The sequence below is a fragment of the Molossus molossus genome, unplaced genomic scaffold (genome assembly GCF_014108415.1).
Source record: "Molossus molossus isolate mMolMol1 unplaced genomic scaffold, mMolMol1.p scaffold_m16_p_14, whole genome shotgun sequence".
NCBI classification, from domain to species: Eukaryota; Metazoa; Chordata; class Mammalia; order Chiroptera; family Molossidae; genus Molossus; species Molossus molossus.
In genome coordinates, this window is record NW_023425349.1 from 25,781,180 (window position 1) to 25,800,950 (window position 19,771).

At 37.9% G+C, this 19,771-nt stretch overlaps 1 protein-coding gene across 8 annotated transcripts in view; it reads right to left on the reverse strand.

Moving 5' to 3' along the window:
* The window catches only part of SLC44A1 (solute carrier family 44 member 1), a 171,142-nt gene that overhangs the window by 55,229 nt on the left and 96,142 nt on the right, over nucleotides 1–19,771 (reverse strand). For all 8 annotated transcript variants that reach the window (XR_004959488.1, XM_036260915.1, XM_036260909.1 and 5 more), the window contains exons 6-12: nucleotides 14,270–14,439; nucleotides 12,263–12,352; nucleotides 6,970–7,109; nucleotides 5,342–5,528; nucleotides 3,716–3,881; nucleotides 2,799–2,955; nucleotides 2,019–2,102 (exon numbers count right to left, since the gene is read on the reverse strand). Coding sequence is in view for 7 of the 8 variants with exons in the window: in XM_036260915.1 (XP_036116808.1) it covers nucleotides 2,019–2,102; nucleotides 2,799–2,955; nucleotides 3,716–3,881; nucleotides 5,342–5,528; nucleotides 6,970–7,109; nucleotides 12,263–12,352; nucleotides 14,270–14,439 (994 nt within the window). In the remaining variant the exon portion in view is untranslated. The remainder of the gene's footprint in view (nucleotides 1–2,018; nucleotides 2,103–2,798; nucleotides 2,956–3,715; nucleotides 3,882–5,341; nucleotides 5,529–6,969; nucleotides 7,110–12,262; nucleotides 12,353–14,269; nucleotides 14,440–19,771) is intronic.

Here is a 19,771-nt window from a genome sequence, read left to right on the forward strand (position 1 = left end):
ATCTGCTCAGGCCAGACATAGGCTTGTAACTAATGAACTCCTGGAGCAAGATGAAAGTTGATTAGCATGCAGGAACCTTTCTGAAAGGATACCTATTAGCCCAAGTGGTCACTGGTAGCATTTTTCTGTGACAGGGTATCGTGGAAGTAGTGACCATGGGGAAGACACATGTCAGGCCAGAGGTCACCACACAGGTAACTCAGACCATCTGACCCAGGGCACGGCCTCCAGAGTCTCACACTTTCCTGTCTTCACTTAAGGACCTAGAAATTCAAAATGTAAAATCTTACACAACAGCTCCCTTAATAAGGGCAAGCTAGGCAGCAATGGTAGGAAAAGGTAAGTAGGATATGTGCAGCTCTGTGTGTGGATCATTATAAATTCAATAAGGAAAAAGGCCGTTACAATGATCCCTTTCTTTTTCTGAGTGAGGAATGGATGGGGCACAAAGTCACACATGTACCATAGATTTCACTCAGGAGGGTCATCAGAGTTACACTGAGGTTGCCCATCTAAATTCAAACAAATTGGCTTTAAAAGAACTTGTCTTAGTTTACAGCATAGTTGTTAAAAATTTGAAATTTTTTTTTTATCCTCTATGATCAGCTATACTTTAGTGTTCTTTATATTGCACAAAATGTGTAGATATTTATACAAGAGGCAGTGTGATATCAAGGCAAGAACTGGGCAAACTTAGATTCGAAAACTTCCTGCACTTCTAGCTTATGTGATTCGTCATGAAATGCCAGTCTCAATGTTCTCATCTCTAAAATGGGGGAAATGAGCCTTCCTTACAGAGTTGTACAGAGAAAGTGATTGTGTGTGTGTGTGTGTGTGTGTGTGTTTGTAGTGCTTAGTAGAATATCAGCCAGTGTGCTCAAAAAAATATTCTCTACAACTCCTACTCATACTATATAGAGAAAAGCGTTATAATCTTAAGAGCTTATCAGCCAGAGAGCAGATACCCTCCAGTGTTAAATGTACTGTCTCCAAATAGTGCCAAAGTAAACCAAGGCCTGAGTAATCCAATGCCCAAGAGAAACAGATTCTGGTTGTTAAAAATCTCTCTTCCTAAAGTGAATTCTACCTATTAAATTAGATACATAATCATCTTCATATCACATTAAGATTAGCATCTACGTACACAAAGAGCAACTCACAGTTCACTCTGTTTATTTGCAAAACGCTAACACCTATGCGGTATACACTAAATGGCTCATTTAAAATACTCAAGCTCTGTTTTGAAGCCAGCTGTCCTTCCCATGCGGTGTGGCCCCAGAGCACGGCTGGGGATTAGCAATTTCATGTGGTGCTGCAGAATGACTCTGGCCTACTCTACCTCCATATCAACACCCTTCTTTACTATTATCTTCCAAATCTTTTAAAGCAGAGGCAACAAACTGGTGGCCCATGGACAACTGATGTTATGTGGCCTCAAGACACTCACTCAGAGTTTTTTTTAAAGAACTATGGCTAGAGTAGACAAATCCTCAGGGACAATCAAAGATGAAAGAATAGGAATTAAAGCATAAGAGATAAATGTCTTTCCCAAGATATGAACCCCAATATTTTATCCACATATCACAACTAATTAATAATGAACCTTGGTAAGAATGTAGGTTACTTTAAAAAATAAGAATATGATTGAAATAGCCTGGCCAGTGTGGCTCAGTGGATTGAGCATCGTCCCATGGACTGAGAGGTCCTGGTTCAATTCTCGGCCAGGGCACATGCCCGGGGTTGTGGGCTCCATCCCCAGTAGGGCGCGTGCAGGAGGCAGCCAATTGATGTTTCTCGCTCACATCGATGTTTCTCGTTCTCTCTCTAAAAATCAATAAAAACATATTTTAAAAAAAGAACATGATTGAAATAGAGATACTTTTGATCAAGGCACAATATACAGCACCATGAGAAAAACACAACACCTTTCAATTAAGCTCAATCATTCTCTCTTTGCAGAAGGAACGACACACCTATCTTTAAAAATGGATGTTAGATTTAATTTTTAAATATTTTACCTGATTTAAATAATTGAGGCACTTTTCAAGACACCAAAGGCAACAAATGCAAGATTTCAGCACACATCGAGCACAGGCATTTTCCTGGAAGGAGGAAAAGTTGAAATAATTATAAAAAACCAAAGAATTAAACCATCATAAAGAATACTCCAAATGTTAAAAAAAAAAAATAAAAATCACAACCTATCCTTCAAAACTTTCACACCCACCTTTTTTTCCCCCTAAAATGTAATGTCTGAATTATTTTTAATCAGTTCAACATTTATTTAGTACCTATTTCACATAAGGTATAGTGAGGTACAGGAGACCAGCAAGGCACTTACAATCTAGGAGGGAAAAAATGCTAAATATAAAAAAGGTTAGAATCAGAATATGACATAGGTACCATCGATTGGAGTACAGAGAGAGACAACATTTGGGAGATGGGAGGGATCGGGGAAGGTGTCTCAGAACAGGTGGCGCTTGAGCTAAGCTCTGTTGAAATGCATGTTATTTCCACGCTCAAGGATGAGGCAGAGGTTCTAAGGAGGAAGGTGTGTGAGTTGACACAGAGGAAGAGAAGCACAGGACACTTTTGGAAACCAGTCTAAGATGGATTTTGCTAGAGCATACAGAGTGCAACAGTCGGGGGTGAGGGAGTAAGGACAGGGTTCCCCTTTGCCAGGACTTTGAAGAAAACCATTTGCAGCTTGGACATGACATCACTGGGTGCTTTACTATGTGCAGAAGTGAGGTCTGGAAGGTGCCCACGGAAAGTCCAGAGAAGTATTTTCCACTTACCTTTCCCTTCAGCTGGCTGTGCATGTACATAAGGATCATTCGTGGAATTTTGACCAATGTGATGATGAAAGATCCTTTGGCCACAGTTCCAAGGTGATAACGAATAAGGCGATTTACTGATGCCAAAATAGGTGTAAATGGCAAATTCCTTTTATCCCTATTTTAAAAATGAACAAAAAGACAATTAAAACAAAGGCCAGGCCAGGATGGAAACACAGAAATGGTTTAGAGTCCCATGCAATGAAAAACTAGTTCATGCTTCTTATTCTAGCTTTACGACTAGAATAGACATCTCCTTCCACTTCCACAACTAAAATAAATGCTACCGATGTACCACATAAAATTAACATTTCATTTCTCTACTGTAGTTCCATGGGGTTCTTATGCGCTAATATTTTAAGTTAAATAAAACTGTGCCTTGAAAGCTCATATTAGTCAATACTATGGAGTTAATTGCACAATCAGAAAATGGAACTTAAAATGATGTTCAGTCTGAACATCATTACAATAGAAAATGATAAGGCCGACAGTAGATATTTAGCTCTAAAGTTAGGAAAACGAGTTATACAACTGTTCTGATACAAATAAAAAAAAAAAAGACTTGTTTTCCTTTGATGGACTTTCAGATAAAGCAAAAGTACCTAAGACACTACTACAAGATTTAGTCTTTTGCTAAGTATAATTTACGTTACATCAGGGCCTGCCATTCTGATTCATTTTTGAATAAGTTTTAGAAAACCGTATGAATAAAACAACCTCTAGTTGTGCTCCCTCCCAGAAGGATCAACCATTGCATTTCCTCTTAGTCACTTCCAATGACTTCTTAAAGAAGTGACACTCGACAAGCCTCAGTTCCAGTCCCTTCAGGCATAATCACTGAGATGATCTCCAGTTTTCTGACAAGTATAAATTCTCACCTAGTAAAATAGTATGTCACCACGGCTCCTGCCACAGTCATCTGCTGACAGGCCAGAATGAATTCACTAATCCAGATCAGGCCTACCACATGGTACCACCACATGTACTGCAGGGGCCCAGAAACCCTGAACTCCACGAAGCCTTGCTCGTTCTTCACGGCGCTGCCTAGGAAAGATAAGGACGGAAAGGAGAATTGCAGAAAGTATAAACCCAAAATATGGCTACTAAACTTCAGAGATTAATTTCTAACAACAGGTCCCAACTTACAAACCACAAACTTATGATCACAGTGCTATTATATCAAGGGACAAAAATAATTATCATTTGGGAAGTTGGGAAGTCAAACATTATACAATTAAGTATTCTGTTTTCCCCAAAGCCATGATATATAGCTTTTAAATGTATTTTATTTGAATATAGTTCTTACCTCATTATTAGTTATTTAGTTTAGGAATGAATTTTCAAATACTTAAAAATGTTTTTTGAGAGCTATTACTTGTGTAATAACTACAGACCTAAATTATCAGCAAAGTACAGAAATTCAACTGATGAATGTATGCTGAAAGGCCAGAGAAATTACATACAAGCTTACTAACCATACACTACTTCTCACAATTAATTTCATTTCGGTGTAACTCTGACATCAAGCATGGCTACAAGCAAATCTGAGAATCTATGAACTGAATCATCACCAGGAGCTCTTCTAGGTTAGCTCATTTCCAAACTGAAAAATCCCAAGGAATCATGTTGATGATCTTTAGCTATTACTGGGGTTTGAGGCAACTCCAAAGAGGCACTGCATCCAACACGTCACCTTAGAATGGACCCAAATGTCTGAGGGAGTGCAGGAGTTTACTTCAAATCCATGACCATCGCAAGACCAGGATGTGATTTTGGGCCTTACCTGGTTAACAACCATTTTGTTAGGATGATCTAATAGCCCGGCTGGTGTGGCTCAGTGGTTGAGCATCAACTCATGCACCAAGAGGTCACCGGTTCGATTCCCAGTCAGGGCACATGCCCAGGTTGTGGGCCAAATTTCCAGTGGGGGCATGCAGGAGGCAGCCAATTGATGTTCTCTCTCATCGATGTTTCTATCTCTCTCTCCCTCTCCCTTTCTCCCTCTCTAAAATCAATTTAAAAATCAATAAAAAATAAAAAGAACCACTGTGTAATGCTGTAGGTGTTTTAGAAAAAAAATCATGATTAGAAGATGGTTTGCTGAGATGCCTCTTCAGTAACCCATTGACCAAGGTCTAATAGTTCTGATGGCTACTAGACCTTAGTCAATAATTCTTAGTCTGAAGAATTACATCTCCTTGTTGTTTTAAACATTTCAATGCTGTCCAGCCGGTATGGCTCAGTGGTTGAGCGTTGACCGATGCACTAAAAGGTCGCCAGTTCAATTCCCAGTCAAGACACATACCCAGGTTGTGGGCCCCATCTCCAGTGGGGGGCATGCAGGAGGTGGCCAATCGATGTTCTCTCTCACTGATATTTCTATTTATCTCTCTCTCTCTCACTTCCTCTCGCTCTCAAATCAATAAAGGAAAAAAAAACAAAACATTAAAAACAAATGCTAATCCAATTTACCACTAAGAGAAAGAAGCAACATGTGTTCTTACCAGCAGTGCCAAGAAAAAGAAGTGTCATGATCCAGTACACCCAAAACAGGACAAGAGCAAAGAAAGTCCAAAAGGGTTGGAAGACCAGCAGTGGCAAGTGAATGAAGACCTTGCCAGCCACATGGAACAAGGCAATAGTGAGAGCAACACGTTTGCGCATGAACAGCATTATCAGGAACAAGATAACCTGTGTGGAGAGAACGAAGGGAAAGGCTTCAGTTACTGTTTTAAGCAGTGAAAACGGAAATTAAACAATGGTGGACACTTTCACCATAACACCTTCATTCTAAAATGTGGAAGTTTCACTCTCTGAATCCCAGAAACACTTTACCAGTCTGTCTTCCTTGCAGCACTTATCATTTTCAATGCTATACTGAACATGTGCTTTAAAGCTAAATAAAAGGATTTCTAAATTTATTATTAAATCCTAGAATTCTTCTAACTTTTCCTTTCTCCATTCATTATGAATCAAAACGTGTTGTTTGCCAGACAGGATGAGACACTTAATTTATTGGAGTAGTTCCATGCTTGTCACTTTGAAACATCGGGCAGAAGACCACTTGCCATGACCACAGGAGCACTGGAGGTATTTGGACCTCGTCTCCCACTTGAGACAAGAGCTCCTTAAGAACAGGGTCCTGCCCTGGCCAGTTTGGCTCAGCGGTTAGAGCATTGGCCTGCGGTCCGGAGAGACCCGGGTTCGGTTCCCGCTAAGGGCATGTATCTCGGTTGCAGTTTGTCCCTGGCCCTGGTTGGTCGTGGGAGTGGCAGCCACTCGATGTGTCCCTTTCACATCGATGTTTCTCTCTCTCTCTCTTCCTCTCTCTCCCTCCCACTCTATCTGTGCAAAAAAATGGAAAAATGTCCTCGGGTGAGGATAAAAAAAAAAAAAAAAAAAAGAACAGGGTCCACGCCAGGTTCACCCTTTGTTTACCAGCCCTCTACCTTCCTGCCCTGGCACCTGATACAGATAACTGAGCTTAAAAGATGATTCAAAAATATTTGTACAATAATAACAAACATATATATTTTGGCACCAATGGTTTTATGATGGCTTTATTGTTTTGTTTCTAACGCTCAATAAAAAGCTTGGGATTATACCTAGAAGTGAAAGGAGATGTCTTTTTTCCTTTTTTCAGAGAGAAGGAGATGAACCAAAGATAGGAGTACAGATTACTCAACCACATGTTAATTAGTAATTTTCCTGTATAGTGGCTGGGCAGTGAAGCTCACCTATATTGTTGAAATAATGTTAACAGAAACATTTAAAAGGGAAAATGGGAACTAATTAGTAAACAGGTAAAGGAAATAACATGAGGTGACTTTTTAACATACTTTTTTATAGTAAAGAGAACTACTTTTTAAAAAGTAATTACATTATCTTGTGACAATAATGATATGTTCTATTAGTAAATAATAATGTAAATATTCCTGGTAAAAATCCTCTCACAAAGCAGGTTGTGCAGAGCAAAACGCTGCATCAGTAGCACTCATCAATTAGGGGAGCCTTCTGTGGGGCAGATTTTATCTAACAGAGATCAAGGTCAGTCATGCGATAGCCAGAGGTGAGTTTCTGCTCCATTAATAATCTCCCGTAAATAAAAGCATCAACCGGGACCGATACTCACTGTGAACACTGTAGCTGAAATGGCATAGATGAGGAGGGCCCGAAGATTGTCTTCAGCTATCTGAAGCTGTTCAGGAATAACTGTTTCTTTGGGAGACTTTCTTTGCTTTGCATACAGCCACCATAGTACACCTGTGCCACCTGGAGACAAAAACCATTGTTTTTGCAATAATCAGCACATGAAATGTGTAACAAATCCTCAATTTCCTAGACCCTTCCTAAACACATCATGGAACTAATGCAACAGCAGTCCACCTGGCTGGCAGGTGCGTGGCTGTGGCTGTTTTGCCAGCATAAGGAGAGCTCCAATCACTCCACTATCATCTTTCACATTAGACACAATCTTTCATTATATCAAATAAACTTCCTTCAACTGTGTTTATTATTGACTTTGATGCCGAGAGAGATCCAGCAAAGATAGATAGATACCCCCAAGAGGAACTAGCCACAAAGAGGGCCTCGGCATCAGCTTGAGCTGGAGAGCCTGTAGGGAGCAGTAAGAGTCACAGAAATCAGCTATGAAGCCAAGGAAGGCCAAGATCTTCCCTGCTGAACTCATCACAGTCACCCCAGCGCCAAGCGCTGACAGTCATGCAGCTGATGAAATATTTGTACGATGAATAGATGAACATCAAAAGAGTAGTTCCCACCAAAGGTAAAAACAAAGACAGAAAATCTCTGGTAGCAGTGGGTGCTAGGGATGGAAATTTTTCTCTCTATTACTGGTTCAGAGATTCCGAAAACTGGACTGAAGACAAAGGCAAACCCTTCATTCAATTCATTCAGCAAATATTTTGAGGCCTAAGAGCATCTCCTATTCTAGGTATCGGGGACACAGCAGTGAACAAAACCAAGTCCCCATCTTCACCCCTCATGAAGCTTACATAGTAATGGATAAGCAAAAAACATGGGGGAAAAAGTAAAAACACAGCATACAAGGCCTAAGAAGAAAGTTATCTAGTAAGAGGGAGAGAAAGTGCATCGGAAAGCATTGCAATTTTATGTAAGATGGGTAGGCAAGGCCTCACTGGTGAGATGAATTTAAGAAAGAGAATCAAACTCAGGGAGAGAGAAATCTATGAGACTAAGAAAAGAGTGTTCCAGGCGAGAAGTAAATTCTAAGATGCTGAGGTAGGAACATACCTGGCAAAAGAGACAGGAGGAAGCTATCGTGGCAGTGCAATGAGCAAGAGGGGTTGGGGTAGGAGACATGGGCATCGAGGTACGCGGGGACCAGATCACATGGTGAGACCTTGTAGGAAACGGAAGATTCAAAGTAGAGAGGGTGTGAGGGTGTGAGGGTGTGTGTGTGTGTGTGTGTGTGTGTATGTAGGTGCACAGGACAAATGCCTGGGAAATAAGAAACTGAGCTAAGATCTATGCAAATCAACCTAACCTCTATCACCACTTAAGTAAAGAGTAAATGGGGTAAAAGGGAAAGTCATAACCTATTGGCAGATACTAAACATAAATTTGTCTTCCATTAAAGATGAGTAAACAAACCCAAACAACCATAAGTCTATGCAAAATATTTCAGAGAAAGGGAAATATTTCTTTTTTGAAACCTTAAAGGTACAAGAAAATTATTTTTAAAACTGTTTAATATCCTCAAAAAATGGAAGAAAACATATTCTCTACAAACAGGAATAAAAAGTTATGAGAGAAAAGGTCAAGTTCAAAGAACACTGAATGAGATAACAATGATGACCAAGGAGGTCACAATAGCCACAGTAGACATCTTTTTTTTTAATCCTCACCCAGGGACATTTTTCCACTTTTTGTACAGATAGAGTGGGAGGGAGAGGGAGGAAGAGAGAGAGAGAGAAACATCGACGTGAAAGACACACATCGAGTGGCTGTCACCTGCACGACCAACCAGAGCCGGGGACAAACTGCAACCGAAGTACATGCCCTTAGCGGGAACTGAACCTGGGTCTCTCTGGACCGCAGGCCGACGCTCTAACCGCTGAGCCAAACCGGCCAGGGCCACAGTAGACATCTTTAATAAACATTTAAATTTGTGCCAGGAACTGTGCAATAGATGTGACCAAATTTAATCACCACAAAACTATTAAGTGAGTATTAGCTCCATTTTACAAATGATAAAATTGACATTTAGGAAAGTTAAGTGGCATGCCAAATGTCACATGCCTAACAAGTGGCAAACCTGGGATTCAAATCTAGATTTATTATTAAAACTATCCATCTGTTATGAACTGAATGTTTATGCCTACTCAAAATTCATACGTCGAAACCTAATCCCCAATGTTAGTATTGGAGGTTGGGCCTTTGGGGAATGATTAGGTCACAAAAGTGGAATCCTTATGAATAGGATTAGTGTCCTCAAAAAGACTCCAGCGAGCTCCTTCGCCTGCTCCACCATGTGACAACACTGCCAGCAGATGGCCTGAAACGGGAAATGGGACCTCACCAGACACTGACTGCTGGTGCCTTGATCGTGGACTTCCCAGCCTCCAGAACTGTGGAAATTAAGTGCTTGTGGTTTCTAAAGCACTGAGTCTATGATACTTTGTTATACAGCCCAAACTGACGAAGGAACCATCTGAAAACACAATTAGACTTAAAGGCTACAAACTGTAATGAAAAGAAAGATGGTTGAGAGAAGAACTACAAAAAGATAAAATTTAAATAATCAGATTAAATAGTCAAGTACAGAATTTACAGTGGAGAAAACTGAATCAAAGATATGGAAGATAAACCAGAAGAATTCTTGAATGTAAAGAAAATGACAAAAGGATTAAAACAATAATTTAGAAGATGATAGCAGAAGAATGAATAATGACCTTGAGAAGAAAACCACTGGAACAGGAACAATAATCAAATAGAGAAATAAAGAAGAAATTTCAGAGTTGAAAAAGATCCCCCCCATCAAAGAGATCATAGGCAAACTTAGTTAAGATTCAGAACTAGACAAAAACTTAGAAATTATTATAAGGATAAGTTAAAAATTACATAAACATCTAGGTATGTAAGACAGGTTATGGGCAAAGGAGCAAAATTTGTATTGGTCTTCAAGTTCTCTGAAATGAAACACAGACACAGGGAATATACTGTATCTCAAAAAAATTTTAAATATATATATTTTAATTGATTTCTTGAGAGAGAGGAAGGGAGAGGGAGAGAGCAACATTGATGTGTGAGCAAAACATTGATCTGCTGCCTCTTGCATACACCCTAACAGGAATTGAACCTGCAGCCTGGGCACGTGCCCTGATCAGGAATGGAACTGGCAACCTTTCGGTGCGTGGGATAACACCCAGCAAACTGCGCCACACCAGCAAGGGCAGGAATTTTATATGCAATAAATTCAATATTCATATGTGAACACAAAGACAATCTTAGATAAGCAAGAATTGAGAATATGTACAACCCTCAAGTCTTTCATGAATAAGTTACTTGAATTCAGATTCCAGTCAAAACAAAGATGAACTGAAAACAAGAACTCAAGAATGAAGTTTTATGAAAACAGGACCAGTAGTTCTCACTAAAACCAGGACAGGATAACTTAAATATAACGATAAACTTTTCAAGGCAAAGGTAAACAAAATCCCTTAAAAAGATATAGCAAATACTATTTTAACTTTAAGAATAACCTGACTACAAAACCTCAGCTATTTAACAAGGGCTAAAAGTGGGAGTAGCAGGAGAAAGGAAGGAAAGTTTATGCTAAATTTAAAGGATGTGGGGGAAACTCTACATATACCATTCATTGCAGCCTTTAATAATCATAGGATTCTAGAATTAAAGAATATTTTTCTGAAAATATATGTTACCAACTGCAGAAGTAAAAATAAAATATATACCTTCCAAAGCAAGGGTGAAAATAACCAAAGAAAACAGCTCATACAGCAAAGATAGAGAAAAACAAAATAAGAAAGCATGAATTTAAGGAAAACAGATGACATCAGTAAAACCAAACATAGCGGTAGTTAAATTCCCCTTCTAAAATAGTTTCACATTGGGTTAAATTTTTTTTTTAATTCTCACTCGAGGACACTTTTCCATTTTTTGTTCAGATAGAGTGGGAGGAAGAGAGAGAGAGACATCGATGTGAAAGGGACACATCAAGTGGTTGCCACCCGCACGACCCAGCCAGGGCCGGGGACAAACTGCAACCGAGGTACGTGCCCTTAGCGGGAACCGAACTTGGGTCTCTTTGGACCACAGGCCAATGCTCTAACCGCTGAGCCAAACTGGCCAGGGTGGGTTACAATTTTTTTAACTATCCCTCACACACACACATACACACACACAGAAAAAAGTCTAGATTTCAAATGCTAACAGTGGTGAACTGAGAGGAGGGGGTAAAAATAATTATACATTTTAAAAGGCAAAACAACCTAAAGAGAAGATGTAGCATGTGAAAATAAAAGTTCTTCTCTTTTCTATATTTCTACTTTCTACCATGGAAGTAGTTAGCTACACATTTATAACTGGAAAGGGGAAAGCATTATTTTTTTAAAACAGACAATAAACACAAAAAGCCCAGAAAGTTTCATTACAAATAGTAATATAAAACAAAAGACAAAATAGAATGCCAATAGATAGAAAAGTGAACAATAAAACTTTACACACACACACACACACACACACACACGCACGCACACATTCTGCCAGGGATACTTTTCAACAAGAAAGAACTTCACCACCTCAGAATGGCTGATTCAGGTCTTTAAAAAGTGCTAGATAGCCCAGCTGGTGTGGCTCAGTGGTTGAGCGTGGACCCTCGCACCAAGAGGTCACCAGTTTGATTCCTGGTCAGGTTGTGGGCCTGATCCCCACTGCGGGGCATGCAGGAAGTGGTCAATTGATGTTCTTTCTCATCGATGTTTCTGTCTCTCTCTCCCTCTCCTTACCTTTCATCAATAAAGAAAAAAAATTTTTTTTAAGTGCCAGATAAAAGGAAAGAATTCCTTTACTTGCTGGGCAGGGAACATTGGAAGAATCAAGTAAAAATTAAAGAGCTGAAAAGAGTCTCAGTTGCTGTCTTTTCTCTTGGGTTCTTTCTCCCAAAATAATACTGACCAAAAAAAAAGTTAGTCCCTTTAAAAAAAAAAAAATTCTCATTTGCCAATGACCTCACCATTTTATTTGATTTAGTGATCTCACAGTGACCTAATTTCAATGTAATCCACTTACTAGTCTTTTTAAAATTAATTCACAAGCAGAAAAAATTTTTAAATAATCAAAGTAGTTCCAAACTGAGAGCGTGTTGGAGGCCATCTTTAATTCCCAATTCTAATTACTGAAAAACAAAGAAAAAAGCAGCTTACCAAGTGAACCCAGTATGACCAGGATTGTTACGATCCACACAAGTACTCTTGATATATACCTGATTATCACCATCAAAATCATGGAGAGAACTGCAGGGAAGATAAATAGAGAACATGTAAAATATTATCTGAAAATACTGGAAAATATAGAAATTTGTTCAATTGTTTTCTTCTAGAGAAATCATGTGTTGCTATTGACAAGCTCATGACCCCACTTTAGGTAAAAAAGGAAACAGGCTGCTTCTGCACTGACTTTGGTACTTGTGCCACTTGAAACCAAAGGCACCGAACTGTGGGTTTATAAACACAGAAAAGAATACATGCAAATGCACATGGTGACTCAAAAACAGCACAGAACTGTTGTGGATTCACCACAGAAAGGCACTGGAACTCACATGCAAACACACATGCCAACACACAAAGTGTAGAGAATGACATGTCATGTTGGTGACCAGAAAGAGCATCACATGTAGAGAGAGATCAGTTAAATTAGGTGCTATACTTCCTTGAATAATTTACGCCTTTTAGAACCAATTTCTCTGATGGGTGGTCAATAAATAAACCAGATGATATTTTATCTATTTTCTTGTTGTTTCTCTTCTGAAATTCCAATAGACAGTCTGATTCTATGCAATAATACCCTGAAACCTACTGAAGCCAAGATCCTCTGACCACATTCCTCAACTGGGGTCAGGGTCCTGATTAAGCAGCTCTTCAAACAGGAGCAAAGTTCAGTTTGAGTTATTTAGTCAACCCTTCTACTCATCCCCAGCTAAATTCCAACACACTAAAATCTTGAGTGAAAAATCCCAAAAAAGAAAGTGGGACGATTTAACCCTTTTATGGGGAAGTTTATTTTTGAAATCGTAATTTGTTCATCTTTAATTGTCTAAAGGCCCACTTCACAAACAAATGGACAAGATCTAAGAGAGCACTCTAATAAAAAGATGGAATTCCAATAGCTTAACAACATTATTATCACTATTTTTAAGGTTTAGATTTTTTTTCTTGGTCAAGTATTCAACTATTTCTGAACCCAAATAATTTTTATGTAAAACCACACTACCAGTCAAGCTTCTGTGGGTCATTTGCAAAGCCAAAAAATGGTTAAAAACTACGTTATTAAGGTACTCACTTTTGCAATAAATGTACAGGAACCAAAAACAGATGGGAGCATTTCAAATATCATAGAAACAGCTTTTCATATGGAGAGCATTATTTCAATTGAGTCAAGTACTATACCTAAGCAAAGAGAAAATACTCTCTAAAGACAAGATGGAAATATAGCTAGTCTTTTCAATGACTACACTTGTTAACAGGCATAAATCCTCATTTTACTTATATAATGAAAGGGTTGTTTGGTTCCTACCAGTTTTATTCTCCCAACTAAAAAGGTCTATAAATTCTGATATAGCTACATATAGTTCTATGATAATATAGGGAGTTTACATCTTGAAAATAACAGCTTTATCTGATTATATTATCTACCTATGGACAAGAAAACTTGATAGCTAACAAGTGGAGATTTCCTAATTTTTCCAGCAATACAGGGTATTATGAACTGTTGCAAGGAAAGAAAATGAAATATTTCAAAAGTAATCAATCAGAAATCTATGTTCTTTCATGGAAATATATATAAATATATGGCCTCTTTTTGTAAGCAAATAGGCCAAAGATTAGATTGAGAACTAAAAACAAAGGGATGTTGATTTGTTAAAAGAAGCCTCTCGCTATAATGTTAAAGGTTATTATAGACTTAGTAACCAAAGTTTGGAGAAAACGCCAGTTTTCTCCAATGAGAGAAAAAGAAAAGAAATGAGTTTCAGATATATATATATGTGTATATATATATATTTTTATAACTATATATAATCTGAAACAATATTTTGGCTATGTGAAGTGAAACATTTTACAAGTATCCCCAGTTGTATTCATATTTTGGTTAAAAGACAAAACAGTCTTCTGCTGCAGCACTATGCAATAGCTAATAATGAGAAAAACAATTACCTAGTGATAACAAGCAAAGTCCCAATATAATTTCTTTGCTGGTCATTACTCCACTAATCAGCCTGTGTAAGACACTATTGTCACTGACAAAGGTGATCAGGGCCTCTGCAAACTTGGCATAGCAGGAAATGTTCACAGGAGCACAGCGATGGAAGAATGGAATAGGTGCACTGGTGACACAAGAAAAAAAAAATCAGAAAAAAAATTACTCCTACTTAATATAAATGCCACATCAAACACACAAATGAAAGGTGAATATGACTGCAATACACTCCACCCTCCACACACCATATGGGAGCTAAGAGCTGTGAGCTTAATGCTATGAAGATGACTGTCATGGGCAGTGATGTAACTCTTACCACAAATCTTATCAAAGAGGGTGGAGTGCATGTTCCAACAGAAGACATTACCCTCCCCTTCTGGAAAGAAACACACACACACACTCTACCAAAAGCAAAACCAAGCACTTGAACTCTTCAGCCTACATGTCTAGCAATCAAGGGGCAGATGACAAAACTTAAAAACATATACTTCATTGAACTGAAAACAAATTTTTGCCTTAAGCTGTTTAAAAATAAAAAACACACATGTGTTTCTACTTGAAATGTACTACTATTAATAGAATGTTTCCTCTATCAGACTGGCATACAAAACCTTAGATTTTAAAAGGTGTTTGGGCACAAGCTTAGTAACTTTCATATAAACTAAGTCATGCTGAGATATGAGCATGACTTAATACAGCATAATATGCAGCTTTTAAAACAATAACCATGAATAGTAATGTATGGAAATATGTGTGATGTAAGAGTACAAGGGGGAAAAAGCAAACATTTATATCTAATGTGATGATTGCATCTTTGTATAAAAGAGATATATATAAGGATCAGAACAAAAATATAAACAAATAAAAAAATTCTCATTTGGTAGGGTCATGGGATTTGGGGTTATTTGCTTTCTTTTTATATATTGTCACTCTGAGATTATTTGTGTCCAAAAAAAAAGGTAATCTGTTACATCAGGTTTATATGGGCAGCAACTTTTTTTTTTTTCTTTTTGTACGTGCCCCTAGTGGGAACCGAACCTGGGACTCTCTGGTCCGCAGGCCGACATTCCAACCGCTGAGCCAATCCGGCCAGGGCTGGGCAGCAGCTTTTATTTGTGAAGGAACATAGCTGTGTGTGAACCATAGCATTAATCAGGTTTGTTATGAACATGGTTCTACTTTAGTTTCTGAGAGGATGGTATACCTCTAATCAACGAGAGATTTTAAACAAAGCTCTATGAGCATGCCCTCCCTCAGTTGTGATTTGTTTGGATTCTAAGAAGGGCTCAAATGTGTGTCAATGCATGAACACACACTATGTGTGCATTCAGTTAAAACTGAACAATTCCAAACATAAACCCCATAACTTCAGAATTATTTGTAGGACTGTTAATCACAGCTCTAACATAACATTTTGACTGGAATGATATAAATATGTTCTTTTTCTTGGTTGGCACTGTAGTTTGGTCAAATCAGTAGATGAGGTTATACGGTTGAGCATCAAATTCCAAGGTTTCTAATCTCAGCAAAGCAACTTTGCATGGTCACAAGCAAAATACTATTAATTTCCTTCCTCAAATATTGGTAAATGTGCATCACTGGGAATAAGAATAAACAACATCTTCCATACTGATAAACTTCATGGAAAATAGAGCCATATAACTTAATATATCTAGCTTTACCTTAGCTATGCTTCAGTAAAATGTGTCCCCAAATGATATAACTATATGACATAAATGTTTATTTGTAAAAATTTTGTGACCTATGGGTGTATTTGTGTATACCTCTAAGTGGTGTTAGTGAAATCATTTTAGTGAAAGTTGATGCCAAAGATTTGGTATTTTGTCAGAAACTGCAGAAAGACAAAGTATTCTGAGTAACACTTGAATTACAGGTATGCAAGTCATTTTTTTCACCAAATGGCTTTACTTTAGTTAGACATCTTATGAGAAAAAATTGAATAGGATAAACTGTAAGTTCCTAAGTCAATGGAGGCTGATTTAGGAAAGAAAACTTTAAACTGGTAACTTTGTTGGAACCTACAACTGTATGTTTTTTTTTCCTGACGCTGTCTAGATACTACTCCTACCAGGTTAGTGTCCCCATTTAAAGAAGTCTAACCATATTTTTAACTAAGGCTTGTTCTCTAGTCGTCAAAACTAAAGTAATCTCTCTGATTCATGATTATGTACATCCTCACTTGCTTTATGTATTAGCCTATCAGCTCTGATACAGCCTCTAACTCACTCATCTCCAACCTTGAACATAAAATGTATCCACCTTAAAGATACTGATGTCTTTTTCTTATTTTTAATATCCACCAATTTTCTTGGCTCTGCTCCCGTTTCCTTTTTCCTGTCAGACAACCACAGGGAACTTCCTCCTCTGTCCAGAGGTGGCTCCGCCTATAGCTCCCATATCTTAACGGGATATTGACGTATTTTTAAAATCAAAGAAACACACCATTTGAAGCCTGTGAGAAAGGAAAGAAACCTGGACTTGGGTTCAAAAGCCCTGGGCGATTCTCCTAACATTACACATTCACATCACTCCGTCGCTCTCTCTCAGTTTCTCCATCTGTTAGTTGAAAGGGTAGGAATAAGGCCTTTGTCTTTTCTGATATTAATAATAATAATAACAATAACATTATGCCCACCCAGAAATCAATGATTCTAAATTAATAGAAGCAACAAGCCAAGTATCGTTAGTATGTTTCTGCTTTTTAAACCTAGAATAAGAACAGGCCATTTGAAAAGGGTTCTACTGTTAAAATCGAAATTCTTCGTTTTTTTAAAGACTGAGTAATATCTGCTCTGAACTTACCCGTTCAAGTCCTTTTTATAATGTATATAGATACAGGGCCAATTGAAGAGAGTACTTTCACATGTATTTCTCAAAGAAATGAAGCAAAATAACAATAGCCCCTTGCCTTATAATTCAACCTATGTCAATTAAAAAAAAATTCTGACAGCTCTAAATTTCAAGGTTATAAAATAAGCACAAACTAATTAACTACATTTTTTAGCCATTTTTTGGCCAAAATGGTCAAAATCTGCTCGTACTGGCACAGAATATCAGACATAGGAGGCAAAAGAGAAGATATATTTGAACACAATAGTAAGAAATAAAATTAAACACTTAGTTTTAAAGTAAAAAACAGTAGATCCCTTTATATGTCATTCATTTTCTTAGCTCTTTCCCCCAAACAATGAGTTGATGCTTGAATTATTTTATTAAAAAGCCTAAGTAATCATGGCATTGATATGGTTTGTTTTATATTTTACCATTTAAAGCCCATGTGATATAATGAATTTAAAATGAAATGAGTATTTCATTTACCTCTCAGAAAATAATAATTCTGGGAACTTAGTATATGAGATCATTTCTACTTTACTGACTAACCCACATGACATATTCTGTGCTTCTTTTTTTATCCTCACTTGAGGATCTTTTTCTATTTATCTTCGGGAGGGAGAGAGGGGAAAAGAAAGGGAGAGAGAGAGGAACATCGACATGAGAGGGACACATCGACTGGTTGCCTCCTGCACGACCCTGACCAGGGCCGGGGACGAACCGCAACTCAGAGACGTGCCCTTGGCCAGAATCAAACCCATGACTCATTGGTCCAGGGGCCGACGCTCTATCGCTGAGCCAAACCGGCCAGGGTATATTCTGTGCTTCTTAATTAAGAGGACAAGCATAAAAATTCCAGGTATAGTAAGTTTTACTACTTTTCGAAGCCTACAGAATAGTGAATCTTTAAGAAGTCAATGTTGTTCCATTAGGAACGGTTGCTATTTCACATTACTGAAACATGTGTCAACAAGAACAAAATGAATTCATAATGAGTCTTTTAAAGACTTTAAAAAAATTAGCCACTCATAGGGAAATTGTATCTCACCTTGGCAAACATCCTGTCCACCTGCCTTTAAGCCCAGACTATCACAATTAATGACCTCCCTCAAAGGACAGTGACAAACAATGCCTTCATAAGAGAAGACAGGAGTTGGCATCTCACAATTATTTTAAAACTTCGGGTTATAAAACAGGAAACAAAAACAAGAACTCACAGAGGCAGACAACAGATCAGGGGAAGGGGAGTGGAGGAAGGTGGAATGAGTAAAGGGGGTCAATTACATGGTGACAGATGGAAACTAGACTTTTGGTGGTGAGTATGACATACTATATATACAGATGTCAAAATATAATGTTGCACACCCGAAACGTATATAATGTTATAAGCCAATGTTACCTCAATTAAAAACACCCTCAGGTTATAAATAAGCAATTACACATGATTTCTAATTAAAAGTTTTATTTAAGGATAGAGGAATAGAGGGTTCTGGCAATACCGCTACAGCACAGAAAAGGCAGGAAAAAAATAAGTCAAGACTCTAATGGCACTATGCAATGGTTTTCATATATTTCATTTTATTTCTTCTCTTCTTCCATTCCTGTACTCTCTCTTAAAAAACAAAACGAAATACTAACTGTAGTATAGCCTTTAGAAGATATTAGATTCAAATTCTGATTCCCAACAATTAGTTGTGTGCCCTTGAACAACTCCTTTAATCTCTTTTATCTTGTACGTCCTCATCTATAAATTGGGACAATATCCCAATGGGCTTTTGTGAAGGTAAAATGAGATAATACACATGAAAAGCTTAATATGGTAGCTGGCACACAATAGATGATTTTTAAATGATAATTTACCTTGAATCTTTCATTTAAAAAATATAAATAGACAACATTTTTTCCTTGGCTGTTAATTTCTCTTTTCTACATTACATTATTAATTCCCCAACACCCCGCATCCTTTCTGGCATCCAGAGGTACCCAAATCAATGTTTGATAAATAAACTGAATTTACACAATCTGTCTATAGTACTGCAATTTTCTCTAGTTATACCTAAACCTTCAAGCATTGTAGGTATACAGCCTAGCTAGTCTCCCTATTGCTACCATGCTTAGCATATGTCACCAATAGAGAGTTATGAATATGGGTAAAATATGGCCCTTTCTAGGCATTTGTTTTTAAAATTCAAAAACTCTTTGGAGTAACCATTTGGCAATTATGTGGCACTAGTGTTTTATTAACAATTAGTTTATCATTGTTTTTCTCTAAAACAGGCACTGCCTTCAGCTGTAGAAGGCACCTGGGTGCCTAGGAAGGTTGGGGGTGAAGGGAAGGGTCTAAAAGTTGAGAGAAATAATACTACCAAGCCAAAAGCCAAGCACAATAAACAGGTGTGTAACACAAATTATCTTATTTAACTCTTACAAATCCATGATAGAGGTATTAAATTCCCATTTTACGTACGAGGAAACTTGGTTTACAAAGAGATTAAGAGACTTGCTCAAGCTGACAAACAGAAGGTGGTGACATAGAATTCACCTCCAGGCCTATCTGGGCTCAAAGTTCAGCCCTTTCTGTCCCACTAAAGTGCTCCTAGGAGCAG